We start from the raw sequence: 13,742 nt of genomic DNA, 5'->3' as shown, positions 1-13,742 counted from the left end.
CGCATATTCCTTTTGCTTTCCAGACGACGGAGCGTGAGCGGCTTCAGGAAGAGCTGGAAGAAGCCAAGGACAAGGCCCGGCGGCGTTCCATCGGCAACATCAAGTTCATCGGCGAGCTCTTCAAGCTCAAGATGTTGACGGAGGCCATCATGCACGACTGCGTGGTGAAGCTGCTGAAGAACCATGACGAGGAGTCTCTGGAGTGTCTGTGCAGGCTGCTCACCACCATTGGCAAGGACCTCGACTTCGAGAAAGCCAAGGTGAGCGTTTGACTCAAAATCTGTGTTTGTGCTCAGAGAACTACAGCCACAGCATTAAAACCAGTGACTGTGACAATACATTGTTCTGCTGGGAAACATTTGGACCTGGCACCATCCACCTAGACCAGACCAAAATTCACTAGATCCCAAACTGATCAAGTATCAGTGGGATGACCCACAAAGGTTACTTTCTCCATCACCTCATCACTTCTGTCTCTCTCCGCTCCCCAACTCTTAAGTCATAAAAGCCAAAAGATATATACAGTGTATTTGTAATATGATACTTCATGTTTTTACATGTCTGTGTGCCGGACTTTTATTTTAGCTAGATACAGTCCTTTACTGAAAAAGAACAGACTTCAAAACTAGTTTTTATACTTTAATTTTGCTTCAGAAATGTAAGTAGGCAGATGTGTTTGTTTATATTTGGATAGAGACACTTTAGCTGTTTCCTCTTGTTGTTGTGCCTCTTTATTCTGATCTAAGCCAACCATCTGCTAGTTGAAATCTAATTTCCAGTGTTTTTTTTTTTACTTGCAGTCTTGACACGTAGTCCTTGGCAAGAAAGTAGATAAAGATGTTTCCCAAAATATAAAATGATGTATGTGGATGTAGGTTATGTTTATTTTTGTGTGTACGAGCAAAGCCCTGCAGTCGTTCCTGAAAATTTCAGGGATGGAGCCTGAAGCGAATATATTCATGCCATAAGAATGTCAGCGTGTTTATACTAATATAAACACCACAACCATGGTATGTGTCTTTCCCCATGGTTGTTTAAGAAATGAGAAGCGACTCATTGCATCAGCTGAAGTTAAATAACATGTTGCCGGCTGAAAGGTAGTACCGCCCATGTAGTAATTATCCAACAGGAGGCTCGTACCTATTTGCTTAGTTAAATCCAGGTGACAGTGTAAATTAAGTGAATATTGAGTGGATTTCTGATCTTCAGCAACTCTCTTTTAAGAGACAGAAAAGAGATTTTTCTGATGAACTTTGAGCTGGGCTCGCTTCCAGACTCGGAGTGCAAAAAAATGTTTACGTCTTGAACGCAAGAGAATAAAAAGAAGTGTTTCCACGGTAGATGCAGCGATAGTCTTCAGATGTTTGGGGAGACCCAAGTGACCTGGAAGGCTTACTGCTGCATCACTGCTGCTCTGTAATGTGTGGTTTGATCCTTATCGTCTCAGGAAAAGCCCTCTGACCAGTAGGGAAGCCGCGATGCAGTCGCCATAACAACCGAAATCAGCTTTGCGGCCTAATGGATGGATAGACGGAGGGATGGAGACCTCTGTTTTACTGGCAGGCCATTACAGTGAATTGAGTTCATTTTGTTAGGGCTATTACATTTTTGTTCTGCTGCGTACCAACATGTTCCAATTTAACGTCCAGGCGGTCAGGACAGCTACTGCTCCCCAGTAATATACCGAATAATCTGCCTGTGAAGTGAAATGATGTGAGAATCCCTGGAACCTGCTGTTGGTTGGGTTAAACAGAGGCACGGACGATTAACCTTCATGTCTCAGTTGAACTCTCTGTGTGCCTCTTTCATCAGCCTCGCATGGATCAATACTTCAATCAGATGGAAAAAATCGTCAAGGAGAGGAAGACGTCGTCCCGGATACGGTTCATGCTGCAGGACGTTATAGACCTCAGATTGGTGAGTGTGTGGCTCTGTGGCCAACATCACATCTCGCGTTCATGATCATTTTTGTCCACACAGATGTTTATTGCATTCATTTCTCTGATCTCCTGAAATGTGACATTATATTCTGTAGTAATACTCTGCTATACTGATTGGTACTACAAGTACTGATATTAAAATTTAACACATTTCCAGACAGGTGATGATAAGGAAACCTGTTGTGGGAAAAAGTTCATTCATTTTGCTGTGTAAAGAATATTAATGTACCGCAGCTAATAAAGCCAGCTGTCATTTATGTTATTTATTTATGTCCATTCTAGTCAAGCATTTTAAAACAAAAGTAAAACCAAAAAAATAGTAACCTACCAGATGAGTATTACATTAAAATGTCTTCACTTATAGAGTTTAACTGCTCTACATCTCAGGCATTAACCTAGATTTCTTTCAAGAAAGAAGGGTCAAGGGTTAAAAACAGACTTGTAACAGTTTTATTTCTTAGTTTTAAGGAGCCAGATTCCCTTCTAACATTTCCATATTATACGTTGGGGAAACATGGACATTTTCTGGGCTCACAGCACTGATACAAACAAACATAGATTTAAAGAAAGGGGACAAAAATGACTCGATATTTAAATGTCCTCTTGTACTTTTTATCCACTAGAGGCGGCTCCACGGTTCAAACCGAGCTTTTTGACACATGAATCAATGTCCCTGTCTCGTACAGTGTAATTAAAAACAAAACAATATTCAAACTGTGCCGTGCTGCGCTCCTGTCAGATTTGAATTTAAAATGAGCGAGGTTATTTAGGGTGCGCAAGGATCCACTTTGTTTAAAAGCAAAACATCCTTGTTCATGATCACTGGCAGGCACGAAATGAAATGGATAACCTTGTTAACGCAGCCGTCTCCCGGAGGCAATCACCGGCTAATTCATCAGTAATTCATCTCTCCGTTCTTTTTATATGAACTGATTTATGTGACAAAACCAACACTCATTTGATTTGATTTCAACTTCAAGAAACTTGAAGAAATCCGTTTCGAACTACTGAATCTGACACTCCTGTCAGTTTGACCGTTTAAAATGCCATTTCTCCCTTTATTCCAGCACAACTGGGTGTCCAGGAGAGCCGACCAGGGCCCCAAAACCATAGAGCAGATCCACAAGGAGGCGAAGATTGAAGAGCAAGAAGAGCAGAGGAAAGTGCACCAGCAGCTGCTCTCCAAGGACAGCAAGAGACGGCCAGGTCAGGCCCGCAGCCTAAATCCTCTTTAAGGCTTAGAATCACATCGGCACACAGCTAGCCTGACTCAGGAAGCCCGCAAGCGTACCAGCAGACTTCCTGTCCCTATAGCCTACTCTGATGCTATTGTGCCCGACAGCAGGCGGGAAGCCCCCTGCTCCCTAAAGCCTGTCAGCCGGCCCTTAATATTTCATCACATCTTGTGAAAACAGTGAAAAATGTCTCTCTGTCTGGTCACTTGTACGTTGACTGAAAATATCACTGTATTTCTTTGTTTATATCTGTTAATTTCCCGCCTCTTTTGTGCCCGTAGATCCACGAGAACAGAGAGAACAGCGAGAACAGCGCGCGCCGAGGGAAGAGACCTGGAACACTGTGCCTATGACGAAGAACAGCAGGACCATCGACCCCACCAAGATCCCAAAGATCTCCAAGGTGAGCCGGCAGCCTGAGCTTCAGCCAGGGCGCCACCAGCTGGAGGAAAGCCAAAGACAGGGAAAATAAATAGCTTGTATATTTTTATTCTGCCTTTAAAATTCCATCACGCTGGCATCAGCACATGGATTTCTGCTTAACGAATGACACACACCACACCTCTACCTGGAAGACGCTGGAGACTAGAGATGCCCCGACGCTTCTTGTGACGGCTCGCAGATGAACAATGTATAAATTGGCATAAATCCCCGGGTAGCCGCATATATAATTTCTCATTGGTCCAGAAGCTATAATTAGGACGCTTCACGTGCGTGAAAACATGTCCTCTACCAAACGGTTGAAGAGAATTTGATCATATCTGTCCCCTGATATTAAAATGAAAGGAAGGATTTCCCAGCCTGTTCCACGGGTGCAGTATATAGATCATTTTAGTGCAATAAAGTCTTTTTTTTTTCGTTACATGCGTTTACTGTACAGAGGTGAAGCTGAGTGACCCACAGAGCTACAAAATAAATGAGCCGCAATTAATAACGTGACAGTGCGCATCAGTGAGCGCTGCAAACGGAGTGAGCGTAATGTCGGAAACGATTCTGGAAAGAGTCTCTCACCTTTACGGCTGCTGCCGCCTCAACGGTCGTGTTCTGTGAACGCTGTAAAACGTGTTCAGGTTGTCCTGTCCTGGAACACTCACATTACACCTACTTTTAGGAGGCTAATACATTACTTGCTGTTATCTTAATTGCTTTAGTCGCTGCGTCTATTAATGTCGGCCTCTTGAAGGCTACAAGTTGTAGCATAGAGCGCGTATATATTACAGGATACTAGCGGACGCCTGACCTGAGGTTTTTCTCGTGAGGCAACTGGATTCTCATGACTGAGTGCAGATCAATCGTGTCCGGTGAGGAACAGTCGCCACAGTTTGGGCTCAAATTTTGCTTGGAAAGACGACAAGAATCATTCACCAACATGCTAATTAAAAAGCTGCACTGTCTCACGAGACTGCAGGTTGTTCTGTTTGGCCTGTGATGGACGGTGATTGATGGGCCGTTCAATCACCTGCTAAAAGCGTTGTCCAAACTGGTTCCCAGCTCTGCTTCTCGGAGACTTCTGTGCAATAAACCATCTGCCGTGCCACGTTAGTCCTGCACAGTTTAGTAAAAATAATCCATCATGTCAGCCAGTATCCCTGACAGTGTTATGATATCGGACACAACCACCGATTAGAAAACGGTCACTGATCCATACCGGACCGAGGGCCAGTGCATTATATCAGCATGTTGTGTAATAAGTCTGAGCGGCCGACAGATTCGGCACACACGCAGTCCTGGTTGAATCCTGTCAGGTCTGCTGTATGATTTAGATCAATTGGAGAGGATGTTTATCATGTCGTGACCAGTTTGTCCCACCTTCGAGTGTTTTTCCGCGTCGGTCCCTCACAGCTGGCTTCAGAAAATAACTGTTTACACATCACAGAGATGAATCCTGTGCATCACCTTCGCTTTGCTGTACACGCAAACGTTCCCTGCTGTCATCTGAGCTACATTATTGTGGTTTACATGTTTAGTGGTGCAAACTGCGGCCCCCCTGCTGGACGGATGAGGTACAGCCGTGTGAAGCAGAGTCGGGTTTATTTTTGGGGCTCCACCTGCTGGCGGCGCGGTCAGCTGGTTGAGCAGAGAGGAGATAATTTAATAATGCAGCGCCTGGAACTTCTCATGTGAAAACCAGTTATGATATTAATCCAATATTTTGGCTGGTACTACTCATTGATTAACAACATTTACCCAGCACTAAAAACAATAAATAGTTGTGTGAAGTTCTCCCAGTTTCTTAGCGACCTCTTGTGGCAGAAGTGCCCTTGTATTTCATTTGAGTGATTATTCCTGCTTTCCTTATGTTATTCGGGGCAGATGTATTAACCTGGTCGTTGTTTAGGTGGTGAGTTACGATATATGTATACGAAGTGATTATAACTTGTGTTGAATACCATAAATATGTTCATGTATGTGGATTGTACGGTGGATAATATGTTGGTTACTGTTCAGGTGCTAGTTATAGTAGCGTGAGTTATGTACGAGTGCTTATGAAAATAAAGCATGTAAAGGACGGTGATCGGATGTCCGTGCTTGAGTGTGACACTGTTTCACCAGTTAAGAACACCCTTTATGGTGGGAGTTAATAAATTAAGGCAGTTAGTTTTAATAAAACCGAAGTTTTCCTTCTGCTGGGCATATTCTGAGTTCAAAAGAGTGTCAGTCATTTATTTTGTAGTTCTGTTTTTCCTCAACTTGCTTCCATTACGGTCAGTTTTTAAAGCCGAGATATTGAAGTTTGTTTCTGAATTATTCTGCAGCCTCAAATGGACGAGAAGATCCAGTTGGGCCCACGGGCTCAAGTGACCTGGGTGAAGGGCAGCAGCGGAGGAGCCAAAGCCAGCGACTCCGGTGAGAAGCCACGACGACCGAACCATTTATTACATGAGCAACGCTGTTCATTACACAGCCACCTACCTTTCTAGGTTATGCCTCAGCGGCTCGTTTGTTATGGCAAAACGCTAAAGAGAGATACGTCGGGAGCAATGGTTCCAAATTTAGTGATTTATGTTTCTTGATGAAAACCCTGAGCACTGCAGTGGTTCATGTCTGATGGTTAGATTGCAGCTGGTTCAAATATCAATTTATGAAAGTGAGAGGAATATTTTTTACTTAAACCTTTCTGCTGTAGACATAAACGAGTTGTATTTACATAATTTTACACTCTCTCGGATGTGAGCCTAGATCTTATGATCTGTAATCATTTCTTTGAAATACAAACCGTCATAACTTCCATCCTCATCAGACCTGTCACGGACAGCCGGCCTCAACCGCTACTCTGCGCTGCAGTCCACACCGTCACCCCAGCCCTCCACCACACCTCCACAGAACCAGGACTACGACTCCAGGAGAACTCTGGGAAGGTAAAGAACAGCAGCTACTGTTGGTTTCCTTCTCCCTAAGGAAGATGCCTCGTTGGCTCTTGGTTTCACAGAGATGCTCATGATTCTTGGCTGATTTCTTTGGATTCTCCGCCCTCTTCACAGTCGTAGCAGCACAGGCAGGGAACGCAGCGAGAAGCCGCTGATCTCCGCGCCCCCCTCATCGTCGAGACCCGGACCCTTCGCCAGGGGGGGCAGCTCCAAAGAGCTGCTGGAGAGTCAGGCCCCGGAGGAGCCCAGAAGAGACCGGGAGCGAGAGGGAGCCGAGCCCCGGAGGCCGAGTGTCACGGAGGACAAAGCGGAGCCGGAGCGCAGCAGAGCCAAGGAGCCTGGTGAGGAGAGATACTTGTATGCACAACATGAAGAGGCTGCGATGGTGCATGGATTTAAATCACACTCTTGCTGCAATCAGACGCAGTTGTGACTCTTGTTCTTATGTCGACAGTGAAACCTGAGCCAGTGGTCCCGAGCCCAGACAGACCTGCGCTGTCAGAGGAGGAGATCGAGAGGAAGTCCAAGGCCATAATTGATGAGTTCCTGCACATAAACGATTACAAGGTAGAAAGATTCATGAGAAACCAGCACAAGACAAATACGGTCATAATTTGTCCTAAAGTCCCATTTATCAGTAAAAACAATACTTTATAAACAGACCTTCTTTAAGGTGAAGGTAATATACTTTAATGTAACTACCAACAGTTATCTAAAGAAAGTGGGGTTGGTTTCTTTAAGATGATTTTAAGGCAGAAATGCGTGCACACATGTGAAATGCTTTTTGCGTCCTAGTTTTAATTTCCCTGATCTCATGAAACTGCATCAGTCCTGATCCTAAGCCTTTGTTTCATGCAGGAGGCTGTGCAGTGCGTGGACGAGCTGGACCTGGGCCCTCAGCTGCACATCTTTGTGCGTGTCGGGATGGAGTCGACCCTGGAGCGCAGTCAGATCACACGGGACCACATGGGCCAGCTCTTCTTCCAGCTGGTGCAGCAGGGAATCCTGCCCAAAGCCCAGTTTTACAAAGGGTCAGTTCACCTGCTTGACACTGTGATAATGTAGCTGCTCATTGCTTCTGTCTAGTAGGAACTCCTGAAATATGTTGTTTTTAGTCTCTTCTCTTTCTTGCTGTTTTGAGGTAACAGTAACTGATTTATTTGACACTTCCTTATTGACCAGGGAAAAAAATTATATATCATCACGTTTCTGTCACATGAGAAACATGTGGATAGAATCTGAAGTTTATTTGCTGAAATGGGAACTAAATCTAGAAAGATTTGGCCAAGTTGACAGTGTCATCTTTACATAATGTTTCCAGTTTATAAGCGAGGTCAGAACATGTAGGAAACACATGACACACTTTTAAAAACTACATTTCCTCTTGAAATGTAGTTTTTCATTGCCTCTCATCTTGTGTTTTTCCTCCTTGTCCCGGCTCTGCCATTCTTAAACAGCACAGTCCGTTAATCCCAGTGTATTAAAAATCTTATCAACCATAAAGGAGGAAGAGATGATATTCCAGCTGCTCGTCTGCCTTTTCTCAAAAGTCCCAGCTCTGAGCACCTGTCTGTCCCTCCTCAGGTTTGCAGACACGTTGGAGCAGGCGGACGACATGGCCATCGACATTCCCCACATCTGGCTGTACCTGGCCGAGCTGCTCAGCCCTGTGCTAAAGGAGGGGGGCTTCTCTATGAGAGAGCTCTTTAGGTACGTGGAGCGGGTGCCGCTCAGGCAACTTGTTGCGTTCCCACAGGAAAAAATATGTTTTAGTGGTGTCAGGTTTGGTCGCTGACCTACATCTTTGGCCTCGTTCCCGTAAAGAGAAATAAATAACCTTCATCGTTTTTCGTGTCGATGCATATTTGCCGCGAGGAATAATGGTCGTGCTGTAATTTCTTGTCGTCTCTGTTTGTTCACAGTGAATTAAGCAAACCTTTGCTTCCTGTGGGAAGAGCTGGGATCTTAATTTCAGAAATACTGCACATACTATGCAAACAAATGGTGAGCAACGCAGATCTTCTGTTAAAGTGTGAATCTTTTTACCTGTGCCTCCAAAACTGTATGAATGTTGATGTGTAGGAGAATTTCCAACAGGATAGATAAAAGTATGTGTCTGTCTGTCCGTCCCTTGTCGTTTCCACAGAGCCATAGGACTGTGGGTTCTTTGTGGAGGGAATCCGGCCTCAACTGGACCGACGTTCTACCAGAAGGAGACGATGTCCAGGCTTTCATCTCACAGCATGTGGGTGATAACTTAACATATTCTGTATTATGTGAAAAGTCTCGTCCTCCTCCTTTCTCTTTTTTTTTTAACTTTTATATCAATGTCGTCTCATCTCGACTCCCAACAGAAACTCCAGTTTGTTCAGCTGGACAGCTCCGGCCCCGAGGCGGCTCTGTCTAGAAGGATCTTGCCTCCGGAGGAGCTGAGCCGGCAGCTGGAGAAACTCCTCCTGGAGGACATGGCCAGTGACGAGCAGATCTTTGACTGGGTAGAGGTATGAAAAGGGGGCTTTTCTCAGAAGGGACCGGTCTGCGAGCGAGTGCCTGAGAGCGAGCAGAGAGAGAGCAGTCTGTCCTCTATGATTTGTTATTTATTATTTGACATTAAAGCGAGGCATAAGAACAGCCATCATGTGTTTGTTTTTCTGTTCTCCTGCTTCTCACAATCACACCTGGAAGCTATGACGTCACTCTCGGGGTGTTAGGTGTTTCTTGAGGGCCACTCATTGTTTCCTTTACACACTCTCATGTTTACCAGGTGTTTTAATGGATTCTAATGGGGAAAGAAGGATATTAGCCACTCGCTGTTTGAATAGAACTAGATTTAATGCTAGATTTTATATATTTAAAGATAAGACCCATAAATCAGCTCATATTGACATGGTGGAGGTGAGTCATCTGAGCTCAATTAGAAACTAAATGTCTTACTCAGAATGTCCTTTATAAAATTAAAACAAACAAATCTGAGGTGTCCATAGTAAGATTTTAGTCTAAGCTGTATGTTTTTAAATAAATCTAATTCTTTACAGATACTCATACATCCAGTATTTGTCATCAGGTCATTGATTTGACCATGTCCCGTGTCTCAGAAGGTGGAGACCACTGTCGTCTCGGTCGGCACGGACACTAAATAAAATGATGAGACAGGTGTGTGTACGTGCCTGGAAGCAGCAGCAGTGAGGATGAGGATGAGCATAGGACTCTTGACCCTTTTGACGTGTGCGAAGATTCTTCCACATCTTTTTTTTTTTGACAGTGTCACCCCCTCACCTCCCCAGATGTTAACGCAAAGTAGGGAAAACGTAAGTAGGAAGAGAGATGATTGAATCGAGTGTTGACGAAGTTATCAGGAGAGAATATATTCCTGTTCAAACGATAATCAAAGATTCACCCTCATACTTCTAAATCAGATTTTTTCAAGTGTGACAGAGGTGCTCACACTGGACTGATCTGTTCTCCTGATTATTAGTGGACACCAGCGTCCATGTACTCCTGATGGTCAGGTCTCAATCCTACATGGTGCCTCGGTGCCATTAGTGTTGCAGCTAGATGGATGGTAAGCGAGTGAGTGAACCTGCAGAGAATTCACGCTAACTTTTCTCGAGCACTTTGGGGGGAAAAAAAAAACAAAAGGCACAGAGAAGCAGATGTGTCCCGGACACGTAGCTGTTAAGTGACACATCGGATAACGGTGTAACACAAGGCGCCGTGGCACCGCGCTCCACTTCCACACGCACTTTAATCGTTTCCTTCACCGCGGCCCGAGCCGAGCCTCACGAGACTGACATGGTTTCCTCCTCCTCTGTGCTCCACTTCCCAGGCAAACCTAGATGAATCTCAGATGAGCTCGTCTCCCTTCCTGAGGGCTTTGATGACAGCTGTGTGTAAGGCCGCAGTGAAAGGTAAGCGCTCCGCCACCTGGAGGAGACCGTCCTCCGTTCTGCCTCCGAAACGTCGCGCCGCTGATTGCAATATTTACTCTGTGCCAAACCCTGAGCGGAGGTTCCTCGCCGGGCTCTCACTCTGCCTCCTGCTTTTGCCGCGCAGATGAAAACACCAGCTGTCGAGTGGACACGGCCATCATCCAGAAGAGATTGCCTGTATTACTCAAGTACCTTAACTCAGACACTGAGCGACAGCTGCAAGCACTTTATGCACTTCAAGCGCTGATCGTTGCCCTCGATCAGCCTCCAAGTAAGTGCCGCGTCGTACTTCAGCCTCCTGAGGAGATGTGTTTTTCCTTTTTTCTGTTTCTCATCAGAGAGATTAAAGTAGCTGCTAACGATGCTTAAGTGTTTTAACTCTGTATTAATGTGGAGAATGCAGCCATCAGCCACAACAATAAAACCACTGGCAGGAGAAGTAAATAACGTTGATCATCTTGTGACTATTCAATGTTCTACTGGGAAACTTTCGGACCTGGTATTCATGTGGACTTAGACATGTACCACCCCCCTAGACCAGATCAGACCAGACCAGACCAGACCAGACCAGACCAGATACCCCCCACCCCATAGTAATGACACTCCTTGATGACACCAGCCTGACATAGAGACGCACACAAAAACTGATTAGCAACAACTTAAAAAACAAAACAAAAAAACATGAACCTGGCCTTCAAATTCACTAGATCCCAAACTGATCCACCAGACCCATAAGACCCAGACCCCCACTAACAGCATCCCCTCAGAAGGCCCAGGTCCAGCTGTTTTGGAGGCACAAGGGAGACCTACACAACATAAAGACGTAATGTTAAGCCTGATCACTGTGTTCAGCAAGGTGTATTCACCTTTTCAGTCGACCAGTAGTTCAGTTCTTCACGAGTAAGAAAGTCATTTAATCTCCCCCCTGACGATACTGTCGACATGATAGATGACAGCGCTGACTGTTATTGATCACTTGTTCCTGGTAAGCTAGCGCAGTGATCTATATATATTTAATGACTCCTGAAAGCAGCAGAAGATGAACATATTTTCCTGCCGTTTTTTCAGACACGAAACAAGTTCTCTTTGATCCATCCCATCCAGTAAAATGATGGGTTGTGGGTTTTACGTTCAGCGTCCTTCGGGTAATATTAACGTGACATTTAGCACGTGGTGCACGAGAAGTGGTTTGTTGGAAAGATGGAAACAGTTGTGAATCCATTTAAATCTGCATAAGGGGGACTGAGTGAATCTACAGATTTAAGGGGGAAAGAAACATTTTAGTAGTTTGTTGTGCTGAAAAATCACTAAGTTGTAGGGATGATGGTTGTAAAAACCTTTGAAAAAGTGGACAGGTACCGAGTTGAACTAATCTCCACCAATGGGGGAGTTCAACAAACCGCGAGGCAACACCGTCCTAAATTTGGTTCCAGCTGCTGTGCTGATTGCGGACGTTAAGTTTCACGATGAGGAGTTTCAGTGTCAGGAAAGTTTGTTTCATTCTGAAACATTTGGCGCAGGGAAGTGTGTAAGAGGGTTACCGTGGTAACCACAACCCCGTCCACCAGCGACCAAAGAGATGAGTGATCCATTAAAAAGTTAACCGAGGAAAACAAACCACATGATGTGTAGATGCACCGGTCACTGAGCCAGCTCATCTTTCACGTCGCTCGTCTGATTCATCGAGAACGTGTCGGGCGTCAGTTTAAAGCGTCACAGCTTCCATTGAAAATTTATTCTTAGTCAGACGTGAGACCAGAATATTAAACATTAGTCACATCGGTGCAGCGCCACGTCATCGAGTAGTTTCTTTTGTCAGTCACGGAGAAAACAGTTCTACTGTTTGTAATTTGACACCTGCTTATATTTCAATGTAAAGTTCATGCGAGGAAGGAAGCACGTCCGTGACAGCTGTGTCCCTCTGTCCCCCCTGTCTCCCAGACCTCCTCCGGATGTTCTTTGACTGTCTGTATGACGAGGACGTCATCTCGGAGGACGCTTTCTACAAGTGGGAGACGAGCAAGGACCCGGCCGAGCAGCAGGGCAAGGGCGTGGCCCTGAAGTCGGTGACGGCCTTCTTCACCTGGCTGCGGGAGGCCGAGGAGGAGTCGGAAGACAATTGACGAGGGCGACGGGACGACAGAGTAGAGCTGCCTCCTCGCGGCAGAACACACTTTCAAAATGGGTGCGTGGGCAGGACGACATGTTTACGGCTGGAATTTTTTTCTGCGGTACGGTTCTGAAACATGCCGCCATTTTGAGTTTGGATTCCAACGGCGGAAGCACTAAATACCTGTATCATACATAGAAAATATTTTTGTTTTAAATTTTAACTTACTTTTTTTTTTTTTTTTTTGTTACTTTTTAAAAGAGACTTAAAAGATGCATAGGTTCTGGACTCCTTAATTTATTATTTTTTTAAGGACTGCAAATATGAAAGTTATTTAACATTTGCAGATGCTCACAGTGAGACCATGACAGCAGAAAAATAACAATATAATTAATTATAATAACAAAATAATAATTGTGAAATAAATAGGCTCCCTGGATTTCACGCTGTTTAAAACAGGGTAAAGCAAAATTATTTTGGGATGAAGGGAGACACAGAGATTTAAAAAAGAAATAAAAAAAAAACCAATAAGGAAAGAATACACAGGAACTATAAACATTGTCTGAGGTCGAAGGTTATTTTGTAATAACCAGGAAGTGTTTCCCTCAGCCTTGGCTTGCTCTGCGTTGATATGTACATACGCCTCATGAGAGGCAACACGTATGCATCCAAGAAGCAAGTCGGACGAACAAACTGGATTCATACAGATGCAAAAACGCAAGTTCAAAAAGCAAATGGCCAGGGTCGCTGAACATGAGATGCTTGTAATACATAAGACATACAGATCAGATTAAAGCTTGTAAATACATTAAAGACAAAAAAAGGTATTTAAAAAAAATGTGATTCTCGTGATTTCTTCCTTTAACCGTCGCCACGTTCTTTGTCTCTTGCGTTTTCTTAAGGTTTGTGTCCGATAAACTGACGGGTGTTTTCAGGTTTTCTGCTTCTGGGAGCGAGAAAAGTTGTTTGGTTTGAGCGTGAGGAGCAGCCGGATCGGTGGAAGTCCCCGAAGCGTCTACGGTCACAATCAATTAACCCACTGCTGTGTCTGGTTTTCTATTCGTTGCTGCACTTCCTCTTCCCATCACTGCACATGTCTCCAGTCTGTTTATTCATCTTTACAGCTGTGGATCGCCCTAAACCGTAGATGCTCCTTGTGA

At 44.7% G+C, this 13,742-nt stretch overlaps 1 protein-coding gene across 1 annotated transcript in view; it reads left to right on the top strand.

Annotated features, from left to right (window-relative positions):
• Positions 1–13,420, top strand: part of eif4g3a (eukaryotic translation initiation factor 4 gamma, 3a) — a 46,005-nt gene extending 32,585 nt beyond the window's left edge. Inside the window, 16 exon segments of the mRNA XM_047582071.1 lie at positions 24–260; positions 1,813–1,917; positions 3,008–3,146; positions 3,457–3,578; positions 5,932–6,022; positions 6,417–6,534; positions 6,658–6,884; positions 6,998–7,110; positions 7,402–7,574; positions 8,128–8,253; positions 8,466–8,547; positions 8,690–8,788; positions 8,898–9,044; positions 10,370–10,451; positions 10,597–10,743; positions 12,414–13,420. Coding sequence (XP_047438027.1) covers positions 24–260; positions 1,813–1,917; positions 3,008–3,146; positions 3,457–3,578; positions 5,932–6,022; positions 6,417–6,534; positions 6,658–6,884; positions 6,998–7,110; positions 7,402–7,574; positions 8,128–8,253; positions 8,466–8,547; positions 8,690–8,788; positions 8,898–9,044; positions 10,370–10,451; positions 10,597–10,743; positions 12,414–12,595 — 2,190 coding nt within the window. The 3' untranslated portion in view covers positions 12,596–13,420.
• Positions 13,421–13,742: the final 322 nt, after the last annotated feature.

The sequence above is a fragment of the Mugil cephalus genome, chromosome 4 (genome assembly GCF_022458985.1).
Source record: "Mugil cephalus isolate CIBA_MC_2020 chromosome 4, CIBA_Mcephalus_1.1, whole genome shotgun sequence".
NCBI classification, from domain to species: domain Eukaryota; kingdom Metazoa; phylum Chordata; class Actinopteri; order Mugiliformes; family Mugilidae; genus Mugil; species Mugil cephalus.
This window is presented reverse-complemented; position numbering and strand designations above follow the sequence as displayed.